The 19,436-nt window shown below is 37.1% G+C and overlaps 1 protein-coding gene across 7 annotated transcripts in view; it reads left to right on the forward strand.

The window, feature by feature from the left end:
- The window catches only part of LOC111428863 (supervillin), a 133,517-nt gene that overhangs the window by 40,893 nt on the left and 73,188 nt on the right, over positions 1-19,436 (forward strand). For 6 of the 7 annotated variants that reach the window (XM_023064566.2, XM_023064561.2, XM_023064565.2 and 3 more), the window contains exons 3-8: positions 1,763-2,055; positions 3,064-3,211; positions 4,785-6,384; positions 9,079-9,560; positions 9,653-9,853; positions 10,070-10,442. In XM_023064566.2, coding sequence (XP_022920334.2) covers positions 1,763-2,055; positions 3,064-3,211; positions 4,785-6,384; positions 9,079-9,560; positions 9,653-9,853; positions 10,070-10,442 — 3,097 coding nt within the window. The remainder of the gene's footprint in view (positions 1-1,762; positions 2,056-3,063; positions 3,212-4,784; positions 6,385-9,078; positions 9,561-9,652; positions 9,854-10,069; positions 10,443-19,436) is intronic. The other variant, XM_071201280.1, reaches the window with a different exon arrangement.

A 19,436-nucleotide genomic window follows, 5' to 3' on the forward strand; every position in this document is an offset into this window, starting at 1 on the left:
TCTGACGGCACGACGTTTATGTTAATGTCATGACGTCAGTTTACCCGAGAGCAATTCCTTGGAGGCCCGATCACTATGGGTATAAGAAAGTTGATTCGTATCATCAGAAGAAATCGGGTTGTTAAGGCCCTTTATTCGATTTAATTCAGTTTCGATTCGTTTTGATCGCAACAGGCGCACGTGCAAGACGTTCTCTATTTATCGATCTATAGGTTCGCTTCAATCGTAATAATGCGAATTATAAAGCTATCAGTTGTGGCGTTTATACGCTTTCATTTGTGGTAATGTGTTGATGAAGGGAGAATTGGACCGCAAACTATCAATTATTTAATAATCTTGTTGTTGTTTCATTTCTACTTAAGTTTTAATAAAAAAATATTTAATTTGATATAATCTTTTATTTTTTTAATGTCCTTTAAATGTCCTATAAATTTCGAAACATGATTTATAATAGCTTATCCTTCTCGCTGTTGATTAGTTGATTTAATCTTGTATAAGTCCTAATAACATTTTCGATCAGCAAAAAATTGGTGCACATTGCTACAATTCAATAGGTTGTTAATAATAAAAAACATTTTAAGAACTCGGTTTCTCGTTACGCTCATAAATGGAAATGTCAGATATGATTTTTAAAAGTAACCTTATTAGGAAGATTGTTGTAAATGAGCGTGTAACTCAATTTCATCTAACAAAAGCACCGTAAACAAATTAACAGAGCAGACTACACGAGCCATTTGCAACTGTTTTGTGTGAAATCAGCTGTCTGCGGATGCCGTTACGCGGACAAGTTGCATAAATTAGTTTCCGCATTTCAATTTGTACGTAACGTTATTACGACCGCACCAGAATTGTTTATCTATGCGAAAGATCGTGGTATGCAACATTGTTTTAACATCATAAACCCACGGCGCGTGTCATATACACCGTCGATGACAAGTTATTTCAATTTGTGTGACGTGTGGAATGTTTTAAAATTTCATTTTTATTTTTGGGAAACTAACAAAGCATGTAGATTTTAAAAATGTGTAAATTCTGGACAAGTGAGTTTGTTGAGTGATATCATCATCGTATTGACACCTGCGAGCGATATATGGTACGATCTTGTAGGCCACATTCACTTGTGGAACGCGACTTTTTCGCAACCAAGGACAAGAAATCGCTGTGGTATTAAGAAAAATAACGTCCTACTGCCAGTTAAACGCTACGCCCACTAAAGATGTCAAGCTGCTTGTGCATGTCTATGTCGCAGCTGTTAAAGAAATTGAAACATTTTTATAAACCAATCATTACGTTAAACTATTAAAAATATAATATTAACTCATTCGTCAACATGGGAAGCTATGATTGAACGTTAAATATTGATGACATAAGCCGTGTCTCAAATCTTGCCAAAATCTATTTTAACGAGTGTAAGTCATGAAGTTAAATAATAGACTGCATCGTTAATTACACTTTTTTAATTTTTAACGACCTAGTAGAACCTGTTTAAATTTGCGTAATTACGTGATAATTTACATCCAAATGGCAATTATAAATCTGACCTTAAGGAGATGTTAATTGATAATGCAAATTTTTCAAATTAACCATTGTTTTAAAATAGCATTTCGTCAAAATCGTATTGATTTATGTATTTAGATCCGATTCTATCAAGTTAACTAATTACGTCCTACCTCAACAGATAACAAAAACGACCCACAAACGCTTTCGGTTGTTTACCCAAACATTTAGGTCTTCTATTTATAAAGTTTTCGACTCATTTCAGACGATCAGTTCTTCCTGGTAACTCTACCCAATTTCCCTGTGTATTTATCATGCGACAACGAAGACCAAGCCGAAGTGATGTCTGACAACCAGGAGAGCAGGGCGCAAAGGATTGCCCGTTATAAGGAGGAAAGGAGGAGGCAATTAGCCCTGCAATATGGGATGCCAACCGAAGGTGCTGGAACAACGAAAAAGAACAACAGTACCGGATCAAGCAGTTCTGATGGCCCAAGAACCACCCGAGCATCTAGACTTCGAGCAGCAGCTGTAGCAGGGCAAGAATCAATTAAAGAAGTAAGTGATTTTAAAATTATTTATCTTATTCATTCAATTAACATCAAGGTTTTTAGTCACCCACAGTATTTATTCTCTTCTTTTTTAATGCGCACGTGGATGTGCATATTCCGAGGTCGTTGTCTATTATTAATTAGATTTTATTTATGCTAAGACAGAATTGATTTCAGTTTAAAAACGTTTTTGATGTAATTTTGGTTGCCTACATCATAGGAGATTAATAATAGGAGATAATAACAATTTAAATATTATTAAAGAATTATTCTTTAAATTTAAAATTTTACTTTCAAGGTATCGGATGTAAATATTCCGGTTTAAGCAACCAACCCAGAAATAACTACATAATCGCTAATAAATGTGGGAAGCGCGGTGGCGACCGCTGAAACACATTTTCCAGTCCCCGTATTGCATAATTTCGCCGCCTTAGTTCGTCCCCCTTGATTGCGTCATCAAAGATTCAGAATAAATTCTGCTACCCACGTAACCCACGTCATTGAGGAGTCCGCTCTTTGAAAATAAACATCGAAGACCGCGAGGGCATGAAACCAGTCTGCACCTGCGGCAGCAGGTAGATCTTGACTACAAAGTTGAAGTTTCCTCCTACAATTACTATGTATGTAGCTAGATAGGGTTATTTGCGACGAGATTGAAAAACGAGTCAAACAAGAAAAGAACAAAATTATTATTAATGGTTGATGCTGATAATTAACCAATTTTACAACTCCCCTTAATAAATCATCCGTTTTGCACACCGTCATTAATTAGGAAGCTCGACAAGAAGTTTTTAAGTGGACGGCGATAATCTTGCCTTCACATTATTACGGGTCTTATCTTCGACGACGTTTCAAGTTTAGCTGCAAAACCGGCACGAAACTGCACCAACCACTCGTCCAAACAACATTTTTTTATATACCCCAGTTGACAGATAACAATGTGGGTGACATGGCGATGTTCTTTTTCGTGTTATTATTTAAAGTGTTATTTTTCTTTTTTTTCGTTATCTTTCAGAAAATTGTCACGAGTCCGTCTAGCTACCGGGATAACGACGCCTCGTCCGTAACAACAACAAAATCAGAGAAAGATAAGAGTGGAAAACGAAAATCTAATTTGAACAGATCTTTAAATTGCGAAGAAGTTCCCGTTGACGATTTTATTGGTAAGTCCATTAGCTTATCATAAAGTGGCGAATCTTGTTTTCTATTCTAATCGAATTTTATGATTAAACCATATCGTAATAGCAACTGAATTAGCGCAAGTGGCTTAATTTGGATGCCTTATCGCTTTATCATTGATAAAACCTTTACCACAACAGTCCACGTTGATATACATTTGAAATTTGATGTGTTTGGTGTATTTTTTGTTTACAAAATTTACTTCATTCATTTAGTAAGTATCTCAAGAAATTATGTTTTGTGTTTTTGGGATTATTATAGGGTGTAACAAAAACGTGGAATATAAATTATAAATTCGCCGGTAAAGTTTTGTTTATTGTAGACTTTTCTTATACGTTATACATATGGCTATATAAAAAATTAAAGATTAATTTTTATATATGTACATACTTCCTGTTGTGACTTCACTATGTCTCTGATTGTGTCTCTTCTCCTTTATTCTTTTCCTTGTATCGGGGTCGGGACTTCGATCAATTTTTGGCACTCCTTTCTATTCAGCACCATCATCTTTATTTCCTCAATGTTCCATCTCCTCTGCAGAATCGTACTCTTGATGCTTACAATAATCTTACCGTCACCATGTATAAAACATGATGACGACCAAAGTCTTCTTCTTCTCCACCAAATCATCCCAAAGGCCACCTACCACCTCCGTCTACCAACAACTAGCACTATTCCCCATTATAACCAAACACAACTCCTGCTGCCAACCAGTTCTAATCATCCATAATCCCATTCAACTCTCCTTTACCTTCTCTCTCTCTTTTTCCTGGCCTCCTCTCTTCTCTCCACTCTCCTTCCATCCGTGAGGACAGCCTACAGCATATCTCCTGCAATGTATGTTGCAGGATGTCCATACTCACCTCACACACACATCCCGTTCATCTCCCTCAGTGGAAACCTTCTCAAATATACATTGAATGGACCATCACTGTCATATTGTCGTTAAACACCTTATATCTATGTCTATAATCCCCCTTCTCTAGCACCTATTCCACCCCCCAAGCTTATCGATTACAGCATCACCTGAATTACCGCCATAACATATTCCATCCTTACTCTACGCCCACTCATCACTACTTTTCACTAAAGGATCTATCTCTAGTTCCTCTCTTGTGGTTGTATTTAATTTTTTTGACTATATCTCTCATGGTCCTGCCTATTATTCGGCCTTAGGTTCCCCATTTCTGCAGCTGTTACTTTGCTTTTGTCCTTATCCTGCATTGGCCAGATCCCTGCCTGGTTCCCATTTCCATATAGAAACTTTTAGACTCCACCCCCTTATTCTGACTATTCTTGTTACTCTTTTGTAGAACTCTCTTGAGTTTTTGATCAACTTGTCAGATCTTTCCATGACTTTCCAAATGGTCCATAAGGTATATAGCGTTTCCTTCTTCTAATGTCTTTTCTGCCGTCGCTCTATCTATATATATATATATATATATATATATATATATATATATAATCCTGCTTGATCTTGTTTGTCTATTTATCCGAATTGCCGTTTGTTCCTCCTCGCTTGCAGAAATAAATATTTATACTATTGTTATTTTACAGATGACACAAAGAGTAGACGTCGCAGGCGACGTTTCTTTCCTGCTGATCTCCTTCAACAAGGTATAAGCCCATATGACAACATAAAAAGTGATAATCTATACACTGCCAGTAACAATGCATCGTCCCCGTTCTCCTCATCACCAATCACTGCCTCAGCACAACGCTGTACTTCCCCAACGAAGAGGTCCCAATTAAGCGTGCATATGGAGAACGCACGAAGAGCAATTAGAGCCGATAAGACGACAAGAAGTTCCAAAGATAAATTGACGAGTACAAGTGAAAAAGAAAATCGGCTCTCCGCGGCCGCCAAAAAAGTGCCTCCCACGGATTCCACTAAAATGGATCGAAAAACCCGGAATGCATCGATTTCGAAGAGAATGGACGAGTTGACCGCGTTAACGAGGGAAACGTTAGCTAGAGTGGAAAGGTTGGCAAGTAAAAGCAAAAGTTCGGCGCGATCTATTACTTCTAAAGTTTCCGCCGCATCTTCGGATTCAGACCGAGAAAAGAAATTAAAATCTTCCATATTGAAGAAAAAGGAGGAAACACCGATTGAAGTGTCGCCCCCTTCAGTTCCGGTTTCAATACTTAAAAGAAAAGTCTCCCAAGATGAAACTAAATCTGCTTCCGCTTCAACCCATACCCCTCCAGTAACCTTTTCTCCTAACGTGGTGGAACCATCCACTAATCATAAACGACAGGGAATTCTAAAAAAACGAAGAAGTTTGGATGAATCTCAAGTTCTTAGACATAGAAGTTGCAGTCCAGACGTTGCCACTAAATCAGATTCCCGTTCAATTTTAAAAAATCAACGAAGGTCTTCCTTGGAGGAAATTACTAGAATTAGATCTCCAGATCCTCAAATTCAAGGTATCTTGAAGCGAAAATCTTCACGACCTGAAGATGATCACGAAAATTCTCTTAATTCTCCACAAGGAATTTTGAAACGAAAATCAGGAACTAGCTCCGCCGGATCGACCAGCGGCACTCAACATGTTTCTATTGCAACAGCCGTTATTTTAGCCGCTGCTGGTGGAGCTGAAATGATTTTAGATACCAACGAACACGTCAAACCGATACTCAAGAAAAAAAGCATCGACGAACAGTATCACTTTGATTCATCGACCGAAACGCTCAAACCTATTTTAAAGAAAAAATCTAGCACCGATACCGACGATCCAGAAGATAACAAACCACGTCCGATTTTAAAAATACCTCGATCTTCCCTGGAATACCGCGACTATTCAGAGACTGATTCTTCCGAATTTGAGGTTAAACCAATTCTCAAACAGAACAAAGACGATGATTTACCTAGATTAAGATTTAGAGGTAACGATGATGGATCGGTTGAAGTCGAAAGAAGAAGAAGACGACCCGACACCATATGTACCGACTTTAATATTTCCGAAACGATTAAGAAAACTCAAGATTCAGATAGAGATTTGCACAAGAAGAGGCCAGTTTCTGTTTTAGAATTGGTCCAAAATTTCGAAAACACTACCGTTCCATCAACTGGTGCCATTCCTAAAAAATCGAGTATGAAAAGGAGTAATGATAGAAGCAGAACTCAACCAGTTACTTTCAACGAAATCGAAGCAAGGTTAGTAGAATTTTAATAGTTTATTTTTACTTTCTCATATAAAGAGTTGACCTCGATATATTTTATGCAATTTTCAATGCCCTATAAAAATCTAAATTCCACCAAAGTTACTTAAAATATAATTAATTAGTTATTAACGGTGTAGAAGAAATTAAATAGTCTAGGTTTTTATTAATTACCTTCAAACGATTTATTATTAACACAAAAGGTTAAGGTTTTATAAAAGGTTTTTTTAAAATTAATTATAGTTATGGGTTATCATAATAAGTACATAAAGTATTGGATAGGCGAAACCAATCTTTGCAGTGCAGCCATATGATCTTCATAAATACTACACCTTTCAAATTCGCTGGAAAGGATCTGTAGAGCAGTGGCATCAAGAGGTTCCATTGTCTTTTCTTTTTCTACACATATCTGGCACTCTACATTACCAGACGAGCCTAATATACGCGCGTCTTTTGCCAACAGTGCAATGAAAGTTGGTGAAAATTTGCTTAAAATCAGAAATCAAAGGGGTTTTGTTTGTTGTATGAAGCACTGGTGTCCACAATTGGTCTTAGGTTTGATTCTGAGCAGGTTGTATACAATCTAGTGGACAGTGTACCACTACTAATGTTTACCATACAGCTACTTGACTTTGCTATTTGGTAAACATTAGATAGGAACGCGGCCAATGTTCTTAAATGGGTATACCGTTCCAGTAGCTCTGAAGAATTACCAATAAAACTTGCGTAAACCTTAGCCCATTCAGTTAGTACATATTTTCTGAAAATTATTACTAAGATACGCAAATTTGACAATTTTCTTGGACACACACTAATCTGAACTGCCAAAGCTGATAATCTAATCAAAGTTCTGAGGAGTGTTACTCCCCATCATCAACCTTTAGGGAAATAGCCCATTTGCCCAATGTTTTAGATCGGTTTAACAGCCATCTTTTCCTTCAGAGGTAAATTTATTAACTGTGCAGTACCTCAGCCGCAAGCGAACTCAGCTTAACCAATAAACATAATGTAATCTGCGCCATATAGTATTGATTTCACGTGAGTCAGCCGATCACACTATTTGATGAACAGGTTCATAAAAATATGAACAAAATCGGGCACTTATATTTTTGGAAAATCTTTGGAATAGAATTTACAAAGTACTACTGAAGCAACCTCTTCAGAGATTCTTTATCAGATCTGATGCCTGGCACTTTGTTCCTACTCTTCTTATACCTGCCCCCAGTATCCATCCTCAATGGGCCTGCGATTAAGGTGACTGCACTGATGATGAAGCTTTCGCATTTTCCTTAGCAGGTGCAGACTTCTCTGTTCTCCGCATTTTCTTCAATCGGAATTGGGTTCACATCACTTCTCATGATACATGGCTTTAATATACATCGTTGATGACGGATGTCTCAGTCAGCAAAAAAGCTATTCATCATCTCTAGTCGGCTTAAAACCATATCTTTGAAGAAATGAGTATTGTTTTTGACCGTCCAAGCTCTACATCATAGCATTATGTGGTCTAAGAGTTTCCAACCTAGCTCACAGATTTCAAACTGGATTTGCTTAAACACTCCAGATCAACCTTTGGTTCCTCCGGTTGAGTCGCAACCGATTTGAATCTATTGGCAACTTCCTTTTATGTTGATCCATCGCATTGCAATCACTTACCCAAAAGCGTTGATTATGCATCTCAAAAGTGCCAGAAATGATCAATTTCAAAACATTTTAATTATTCAATGCGCATCTCTGCCACTTTTTCGATAAAACTTGTAAGCCTTATTTTGTTTTTTACATACATTATTAATACTGTGTGTAATTGCGTTTATGCAACCCTCCATTTTGGGAGTGATCGATCAGTATCTTATCTGTCGTTTTAAGCAAGATATCATTAATTTGGATACATTTTAATGAACTGCTCGGTTCTGGCATTTTGCCAATACCATTTTAAAGCGTTTTTTTATTCTTACACACATTATTAGTCCCCTGATTATTTTTTATCTATGATACTCTTCCTATGAGTCTCTTCCAGATTATCATCCCTATATTAATGTTTGTTAGCATAAGAGTGTACAAAAAAAACATGATTTCAATTAAATGTTTGCCTCAAATATTTTCAGTGCTATTTATAAATGAGATTCTGTTTCTTACATATACACAAATTCAATTTTTAAAAACAATTCTATTTACGTCCTGTAAATATTTTGAAATAAGCGCACTTTTTTATCTTGCATAAAATTTAATATGTTATTTAAATAGTAATTTCAAAACCAACTTGAAATGAAAACAACCCACATTCTCTTATATTAGTATATTTTAGTAGATGATTTATTTCTCGACTTTACGTCTTGGCAATCTTTCAATTGTCGTGTTGAGTGCAATCTTGAATTAAATATTATTCTTAGTTGGTCTTTCGCGACCTAGTTCTTTTGTTTCCGCAGATTTTATAATACTTTTTCGCTAGTAAATATCGATTCCCTTCGCGATGAACTTTGAACCGTGACGTTTCCATCGATCGAACGCCTTCACAACCCGATATTTCTCTCGCATGACATTTTCCGTTGCCAAAACCATTCGGCTAAAATTAACTTGCCGTCTACGCACGGGCAGTCGTCGGCTATCCTTTACTGAGCAAAGACCCACTTGCGGAAACTCCTTCCGCTTCGCTACGTACAATGTTCAACTGAAATTTGCTTACGTTTAGTTTAAGCTTTGTCCAAAACCAACCTCTGGACGACTACTCCAAAGTTCCTTTGTCGGGAACTTCGAGATCGGCCGAACAAACCGCTCAAAGCCTTTTCAACCTCAGTTCATCCCTGGAAGATGATCGTCTGACCGACTTCCTCTCAACATCAAGCACAAGAATGGATAGCGGTGTTGGGAAGATGTCGTCGGATTCTGCGTTCCAGTCCCTTGGAGATGGTCTGGAGCTTGAAGAGGAGGTCACAACTTCTTCACCTATAAAGTTAACACCCGTTAAAGTTGATCCGGCGAAATTGCAAATGAAAGCGATAGCTGAAGAAGCAAAAAATTTAAAATTGAAAAATTTGGGTAGTTCAGGAATTCAAAAATACAAGCGCAAAACCAGTCCAAGTTATATGGAACGAGGAAGTAGATATTCAACTCAACCTGTGACTTTAGATGAAGTTGAAGAAGCGTCCAAACTTAATACTAAATCAGAAAGTGGTACGTGTTTTTTTTAAAATGATTAAAATGTTGTTGCTTTTTTAGTTTTTCCCTATAATAAATCCTTTTTTATTTATTATAATTGTATGTAGATTCAAATGGAGTTGATCCTTCAAAACTTAGCCTATCAGAACGCATCAAGATGTTCAATACCAAGCCGAATTTTGCCGAGCAATCGCTTAGAGTAGGTAGAAGGCAAACCCGCTTTCAGACGCAACCCGTCACATTTGAAGAAGTCGAGTCAGCCAGGTTCTCAATTCCTGGAGGAATACACATCGTAGCTCGAGCTTTAGGTTTGCTTTTAGATGCTTTTCATTATACATTAACCGCATTCATGCTATTAAACATATTTCTTTTGCTCCCGTCCCTTGATAAAACCATATCTACCCTACTTCAATAGTTTTATCTTTTATTAGATAACACTATTTTAGGCCAGATTATAAGAACTACGAGATAAACAGTTCAGTGTGTTTAAATCGTCTCTAATATCGTTTCCTTTTTTTCTTTAGAAGTCCAAGAAAAAACTCAAACAATTTTATCGGAGAAAAAAGGCATTTTAAAGTCCACCATGGATCATCCCAGTGCCTTTAGCTCCCCGCTCAAAAAATCCGCATTGAAAAAATCGGAATCGTTAAGATCTCATCGCGATAAAAGTTCTTATCCGATGTTAAAGGTCGAACCAGCCGACGAAGGGATTTCTTCTAATGATTCAAGTTCGGACTCTGAAAGTAGAAGTGCGCGCGCCGAATTTTCAACAAGTGCCGGGAAATACGCGTCTAAATCATTATATAGTGATACCCATACTTCAGATGAATCTTCAGGGGGAAGGGAAATTCAAAGCATCATCGGGACAGAGGCCGTTAAAAGAAGACAACGTGACAAGTAAGTAACGTTTGTTTATTTGGTGAATCTCAAAATACGATGAATCACAAAATTATGTTTTTGATAAGATTATCTGTATCTTAATTATAAATAAAACTGAAAGTGCGGTTGGGGCACTGTTTTGTGTTAAACGGGATGTTTGTGGATTTACTTTATGTAAGGAAAGGTTAACGAACTACTTTTAATAATAACTATGCTTAGCTACAGATAAAGATTGACTTTGTACATTAATTATGTACTCTAATAGTGATTCTTGTTATTGTTTTTCTGGTTTTATGAGTTTTCTAGCCGTGTTATTTAAACATTTACATCATCTCTAAATTAAAACCAGAAGCTGGTTATTGTTACGAAAATAAAAATCTCCGACAATCTTTAATACCGTTATTGTAAACAAGTCATCTATCATGAAAACTATACCACAAGTTGGTTCGTTATATCTTAACGTGATGTTTCGGGTACCGTTACAATCGAACTCGATTGCGATCGATTGACGGATAATTACAAAATTGTCGCCACCGATCCGAGCAATTTCCGCGCAAGAAATTCATGGCCGCTCGACTTATGAAGACAATAAGGGCCGAAGAGGCATTGACCGTTCGTATTAGACTTCCCCGGTCGATATCAATTGAGTAGCTTCTTCCATTAACACAATTAGTAGTACTGCAAGTTTTAGATGGCGGATATTTCCTGCGTGTGGCGGAAAATCACTGGACGTTACACTTCGGAGGGTACTAAAAGGAAATGGGTGGCGTGGAGCGCAAGAACTACAACGAATTGCTTTTGTTCCTTTAAAGAATACGATTCTAAAACGAAATAAAAGATTATTTTAGTGCTTTAGAATATAATCGTTTTAGAACTTTAGGGTGGTGTTAATTCGGAGGAAGTATTCCATTATCCTCGTTTTTACTCGTTTATGTTCTGAGAGTAAAAAAAAAAAGATTAACCAGAACGAGTCGTTAGTCACGGTTTTAACATATAAATCTAAATTAAGACCGTCTTGTCGCTGAAACACCACGGAAGAATACATTATTTTTGATCGTCATCCGTCACTTTCATCGCCCGGAGTCGTTCGTTCTTTGGAGTACATTGTCAATTGAGAAATGCAGATGGCCATCTCGTGTTGCACCTCCTCGCGTTCTATCACGATCCTAACGTTCGCTTTCGGTCTGACGCAATCAGCAGCATCCCATCCACTTGCTCCTCCTTATTCTTATTGCTTCGTGTTGGACGTCCCGTTCGCGGCTACTCGAGGCTATATAAGTTGGTTGAGAGGAAGAGCGTGCGGGATCTTTATTCGATTGCGCAAATTATCATCGCTCAAGGAATTAGATGCTAATGCCCCTATGGTTAAGCGTGCCGCTTGCTTCGGCGAACTGTTAAAGGACGCGGATCGTTCGCGTCGCTGCTCGCGTAGCAAAATAACCCACGGGAGTGTCATCCGTTGCCTCGGGATGTGGTATGCAATCGTGAGCGGTCCGCGCTTTAGTACGTAATGTTTCAATGTGAAAGGCCAGTCGAGTGTAACGCGCGCGATGGTACTTAATCCCTTGGGTCTGCCGGTTAACTTACACTTGGATACGTACTTGGTAAGTCGTGCTCCGTTTAAATTCTAATTTAAATTATATTTCATATTAAACAATTTTAAAAAAAGTCGTTTTAAAGAAGAACATTTAGGAGAAGTTAATTATTTTTTTATGGACACAAGGATTTTACCTTATTTGGTCTTATTACGATGATATTGTAGGTCACGATTGAATTGCATTGAAAAAAAAAAATGTTCAAGAATATCTTGTATTACCGGGAGTGATCGGTAAATGTTATCTATCACGTCGTGAGTAATTGTAATTGATCTGTCTCGATCTCGAATGGTCGGAGTAGCTCATAACTTATCCACGTTAGTAAATACATAAAGCTGGAGCGTGTAATTAGTAGGATTGCCCATTCGGTAGCGGGAAAATATTGCGTATAAAATCGATTTATAAATAGAACTAAAGTGTTCGATTAATGTACGATTGATTTGCATAAATACACTTGGCGATTTATCGTGGAAGATATAGTAGATCAACTGACAGACGAGGTGGTGTTGGAAAGTCGCCAATATTCCGGCAACCCATTAATAACCAAACTTCCGAGAATTTAGGTTTTAACAGATGGCGTTAACGTTACAAAAAACACTTGAAATTAAATCTTTTTGTTCGTCGATGAAAGCTTAAAGCCGCAACATAACATTCACTTGTTTAATTGAACCGATTTTTACAGTTGACGGTCAGCAGGTGGTGTACGCAGTACGCCTTATCATTTACGAAAGGAGTGGCTCTTGCGTTAGATACATACCAAGTTCACACATGCACCAAGTTGGGCGCAATATCTCACGTATGTGGTTACGTAAAACTTTTCAACCTGTCTCCGCACAAGGTATTCTGAGAGATAATTATAAACCGCACGGCACAAGAGGCGCGATTCCAATCAACCACCTGTAAATTGACTCCGGTTTGCTCTCCATTGAATCCTAGTCCGGAATAGATTACTTTTAATCGTTATACTTGGTCAGCTTAAAAGCGGAAGTCGCGCAGATGTTTCTATAAAAGCTTAACTGGGTTATTCAATGTGACACGTATTCTCATAACAAAATAAAATACTCTACTAAAACACTAAAGTGTTTAATATGTACATATTTTTATTCGTTAAATTCATTTACTACTTCCGTCATCAACTTCTTGATGCACAGATTATTTTTAATTGTGTCATATAAATGAAATTAACTTTATTCGAAAAATAATCTTCTGGCATTATTATTTAAATATGACTTCTGGTAACCGCTACGGCTGGCTCGGACGTAGTCTAATCTGGAAGTCCAATTTTCGATGACTTTTTCTAACATTTGTGGCCGTATATCGGCAATAACGCGGCGAATGTTGTCCTCCAAGTGGACAACATTGACGTAGACTAGCGACTTCACATTATCCCCACAGAAAATAGTCTAGCGGCGTTAAATCGCACGATCTTGGAGGCCGAAACGTGAAACTATGCGGTTACCAAACGTTTCCTTCAATAAATCAATTGTGGTACGAGCTGTGCGACATGTTGCGCCGTCTTGTTAAAACCACAGCTCCTACACATCATGGTTGTTCAATTGAAAAGTCAGTAATCATGGCTCTATAGCGGTCACCATTGACTGCAACTTCCTGACCAGAATCGTTTTTAAAGAAGTACGGACCACTGATTCCACCATCCTATAAAGCACACCAAACAGTCAGTTTTTCTGGATGTAACGGTGTCTCAACATACACTTGAGGATTACCATCACTCCAAATACCGCAGTTTTGTTTATTGACATATCCATTCAAACGAAAGTGAACTTCATCGCTAAGCAAAATTTGCTTATGAAAATCGGGATCAACGGCAATCTTGTTTTGGGCCCATTCACCGAATCTACGCCTTGCTAGGTGATCGTGTGGCTTCAATTCTTGCACGAGTTGGATTTTGTAAGCACGCAAACCAAGATCTTTCTGCAAAATCTTCCATAAAGTGGATATATTGGATATGTGTCCAATCCAATTCCTGTGCACGATGGCGCATAGACTGATTCCTCTACGCTACGCTCTACAGCAGCAATGACTTCTTCTGTACGCACTGTACGACGTCTCTGTGGATGCATAATACGCATCCACAGAGACGTCATTTAGAGTAAACGTGGTGCGAAAACGTTCCATAGTTAATCGAATTAATTGCTCTGATGGACGATTATGTTGACCGTAACATGGACGTAGTGCGCGATACGCATTTCGAACAGAACCATGATTTTCAAAATAAATTTGCACAATTTGGAAGCGTTGTTCAGGCGTCAGTCTATTTATGTTGAAATGCCAAACCAAACTAAATATAAATCACTTGACAGCTGACAAAATGGCCGCCAGTTAAAAAAGTGTTGCCAACTTAAAGTTCTATACCTCTATAAAAACACCCGTTATCTTCAATTCTGTGAACTGTGCAGTGTAATTACTAGTTTCTTCCTAATCTGTTCAGTATAATCCAGGATTTTTTTTATTGTTTGCTTAGTGCAACTCTTCTTCATCAAGTCTTAAATTTATAACTATAATTTAAAAACTACAATTTTTAGAACTTAGTAGTTAAACTGATGGCCAGATATTCCGGTTTCTGCTTGGAGCAATTATTTCTGCAACCTTGTGCTGGTGGAGTGTACCGAAGCAATCATATTTATTTAAGCCAGTCAACAAATCATCAGCTACGATTTATGAGAATTATGCAGACGAAGTAACTACGAAGTTTGATAAAGTAACGTGTAAAACGGTGGTACAATGAAATTCAATTCCAGTAGGAGAGAACCAAGGACGTATATCATTAAAAAGTATGATAAGGAAGATCAAATCAAAAAATAAGATGATACTGTAGAGACAATGAGTTGAAATTAAAAGAATGAAGAATAAGACAAAGATGATATAACACCTAAGCCATGGACAACTAAACTCTGAGCTGTTGATTGTGTAATTCTATCTCGACAACCTAAAAATTAGCGGAACACGATTCAGCAATTGTACCATTAATATTAGTCATGCAGAACGTGGATTCGTTTTTATTAATGATAACGAACCAGATATTTTTAGGTTCTACAGTTAATCAAAGAAAAGCTCTTGATTACAGCTTTTGTTTAATTAACGAATGGCCATAAACGCCTATATCAATCGAGGAAGCGTTGTTTCGGTAGAATTCATTTCAAAGAGCCTCACCACGTTCTCTATGTCTATTACGACAGATACAGAACGGTAATCAATACGGTTTAAAATCTATATTGTATGTTATTTCCAAAATAACAGTCAAGTAAGCTGACATTCATGATACACAAAACATTATATAACAGATTTAAAGATTGATGTTTGTCAATACACACAAGTTGTTGTGTGAATTAACAGACAATTATGAAGTCCAATCCCTCACAATATCTTCTCCTTGTGTTTCTGAGTTACACCAAATGCCTCCCAATGTTTTCAATCTTATTACAGTACATCTTAATGGTCTCTAATTGCTTCCAATATAAATTTTAAAAAAATCCTAACGTCTCCTATAATGCTTCTTAGTGCCTATGAGTAACTTGGTTCCCAATTGCACTAAATAATTCCTAATTGATCATGACATCTTCTAAACCTTGTCAATAACCAGTAATTGACTTATAATTTGCTAACAAAGTCTCTTAATACCTCATAGTGGGTCTATGATATGTGGATTATGGTTTATTTCAGTCTCTTTGCATTTTATCTTCTAATGTCTTGTAACGACTTTCAACTGCTCCCGATACGTCACAATGGGTTTCCAAGTTTCCAGTTTGCTAGCAACAGGTTTTCCCATATCTCGAAAACTTGAGGATATTCTCGATATCTCGAAATAATTCATAATTATTACCAATATCCCATCATGGATATCGATGGTTCTTAACTTATTCAATACAGGCCGTTTTTCCTAAGGTTATTGAAAACGTAACTTGCAATTTTCCTCACAGTTATACATATTATAGATCTCCTTGAACACTTTTCCATTAACTACAATGGATACTACGTTGATACAGCATACGTATTATAGCGTTTTTGCTTAATTAGGTGATATCACATATCCATGATTTTAAGTTAAGCCGAATTCGCTATACCGAGCCACATTGACAATTTTGGAATATAATATATTGTAGCGTTTCGGCGGCAAGCAACCTTGGCTTAAATCTTTTACGATAAACAAAAACATGAGCTGAGGTCGCTTGCAACCGAGGCACTGCATTAGTAACTCTTAAAATCTTTAACGATCAACATTCTCCTCGTAAACATCTCCACAGAGATATAATTCCGAATAATACATTGTAATGCCTCGGCCGCAAGAGACCTCGGCTTATCAATCTCTGTAAAATTCCTATCTTTAAAACTCACCCTCGAGTCGATTGCTGCCAAGGCGCTACTTTTGAGCCATGTAAACACAATTTCAAATAATATATGTAGCGCCTCGGCCGCAAGCGACCTTGGTTTAAAACTTTTACGACTAAGAAAGGTCGCTTGTGGATGAGGCGCTTGAGTGGTAACTCTCTTCTTCTATATTGTATGCATCTTGTATTCTCTACCTTAAAAGGTTGTCTTTGTACCGCCTCGACAGCAAGTGACCTGGTCCTATATTTTTCTTAGTCGTGGTACCAAATGAACGAAATATCTCCCCCCAATATACTTTTCTTGGCAGTTAACTTATAAATCAGCTCGTAACTGGTGCTACTTGTGTAAATTATATTATCTTTTTTAAACATATTTGAAAACAATGATTTATTTTTAAAATTCCAAAAAGATACAAACCTAAGATTTTAAGTTATTGGTTGTTTAATGAAAATAGAACAACAGTTGGGTTTCCAAGGAGTCGATAATAAACGTAAACTTTATAATAGTTAATTACGACCGCCAAGGAGAGACCGCCGCGCCGTGTGTTATCATCGCCGAAGAAGAGCAGAAGTATCTGGTCGTTTATGGCCCGAGGTGTCAATTTGTGCCTCTGCACAAACCTCGCGTGGTAAGGTATAATCGGAGGTAATTCCGCGGCCGCCCGATTCAATCGCAGAATTAACGTCGAACGAGCAAAAGAACGACCGATGCCAATCTGCATGAGTCTGGAGGCGAACGGTTGCTTAGGAACGACAGGTTCCTGCTGATTAATCGACGCACGGTACACGTCGGCCTGCGGAAATTAAACTCGCACTACAGATGCACCACGATGATATCCTTTGCTTCTTTCAATTCTAACAGATTTCATCTCAATCTTAGACATTTCCTGGATTTATTTTAAATATTTATAAATATTGAAATATGATTTACGTCGATAAATAATTTGCAACGTATTTTACGCAATGACATTACTTCTCTATTGACAAATAGTGAGGTAAAAGCATACTTGTGTAATCACCTTTTGTCTTATTATCTATAAATAAATCATAAATGAAGTCATAAAATAAGTAATAAAATAAAACAATAAGTGTAGTAAAAAAGAACATCAATATGTTATGAAGTAACTTAAAACTTAAAAGAAACCCTTAATAATCGTCTTCCCTTTGAAAAATACCAAGAAGCCCTATCGATCTATTTATCTCAAGATTGTGCCTTAATATTCAAGAAGCCCATTGTGTATTATATATCGTCCGCGAATAATTACCGCCATATAAACCCGAAGCCGGCCATTCATCACGGCAATGAGCCAACAGGCCAATGTTAGACGTCGGCGTTACATCACGCTTTAAACGAGTCATTGAAAAATGAGCGTATTGGTCCGGTTGCATTCAACCTGTAGAGGTCATACAATGCTTTCCGCGGTTTACCACAATGTCACATAACTACATTGTACTCGAAAACGAAACTAAAAGAAAAATCGTTCAACCTCTACCAGCAATACAGTTTTCGAAAGTCATTAAGGTTAATAATATTTGGAATTGGCTCGAACGGTTGCTCTAGATAAGAGCTAAAAATAAGCGCCGCGGCGCCGTTGCACGTTTGTAACTGGCACGAGAAATGTATTCAACGTCGAATTGATCAATAAATGTGTACATAAGCCTGTAAAGTTCGTTGAATATATGGTGGTCGATACGTGTAAGGATTGATTTAGTTATTGTGTGTGTTAAAACACTTTTAGGTCATTGTCTTTTCGATTTCTGCATTACTCATGTTTATAAATCGATCAATTTAAATAAATATGTCCTTTATGGAGATAATTCGTACTTCAACTAATTAATTCTTAGAAAGTGTTCACAACAAGACGCATTAACGGCTTCAAGTCATGCATATGTCATCAGTCTCTTCGTACATTTCGACCATCCCAATACTTCCCGGTAATCTGGTGAAAGCTCTGCACCAAGCTTTAATTACTTCACTCGTACCGTGTACTTTTATCTACATTGCCCGTTTGCGTGCGAGCCGCAAACTTTTATACGGAACCACTTTCATTTTTAAAACAAAACATATTAAATCTTTTACCGTATCAATCATTTGATAAATTAGAAATTTACCGTAACACCTTGTCATAATATAATTGATTTAATACAACTTTCTGCGTTTTAATGTACAGCGACCTTCCGCAACTATAGACCCGTTCCGAACCGTTTTAAAACAACAACCCGAAAAAAGAAACTTCTTATTTACGACCGTCGTATAAGACTGGTACTAGCAGAAGCGACTCTGAAATCCTGTGTGCATAAAGAGAAGCTCATTAAAAGATCTTTTCTTAACGACTTGTACAATTTTTATTTTGCTTTATGTCTTGAAATATAAAAAATAACTACAGGAAAATCTCAATATAACGGATTTTGTTAAAACGGACTAAATGCGAATGATTCTAGTTCTAGGTCTAGTGTTAGTTCTAATGCTAGGGTTAGTTCTGGTTTTATTTGCTATTCAGAGTTATATTGTTGTGTATTTTTATTGAATTAAAAGTAGAACTAACACTAAATCTAGAACTAGAAGCGTTCGGGTTTAATCAGCGTCTTTTAAGACGGTTAAATCTGAATGTTTCTAGTTCTAGGTCTAGTATTAGTTCTAATGCTAGTGTTAATTCTGGTTTTAGTTGCTATTCAGCATTATATTGTTGTATATTTGTCATTGAACTAAAACTAGAACTAACACTAGACCTAGAACTAGAAACATTTGGGTTAAACCCGAAACTTTCTAGTTCTAGGTCTAGTGTTAGCTCTAGTTTTAATTGTTATTTAGCACTAGATTGTTGTATATCTTTATTGAACTAGCAGTAGAACTAACACTAGACCTAGAACTAGAAACATTCGCGTTTAGCCGAACGTCTCTTAAGACGGCTAAACCTGAATATTTCTGGCTCTAGGTCTAGTGTTAGTTCTAGTTTTAATTGTTATTCAGCGCTAGATCGTTGTATATTTTTATTGAACTAAAAGTAGAACAAGCACTAGATCTAGAACTAGAAACGTTCGGGTTTAGCCGAACGTCTCTTAAGACGGCT

This window comes from Onthophagus taurus, chromosome 1 (genome assembly GCF_036711975.1).
Source record: "Onthophagus taurus isolate NC chromosome 1, IU_Otau_3.0, whole genome shotgun sequence".
Taxonomy (NCBI): Eukaryota; Metazoa; Arthropoda; class Insecta; order Coleoptera; family Scarabaeidae; genus Onthophagus; species Onthophagus taurus.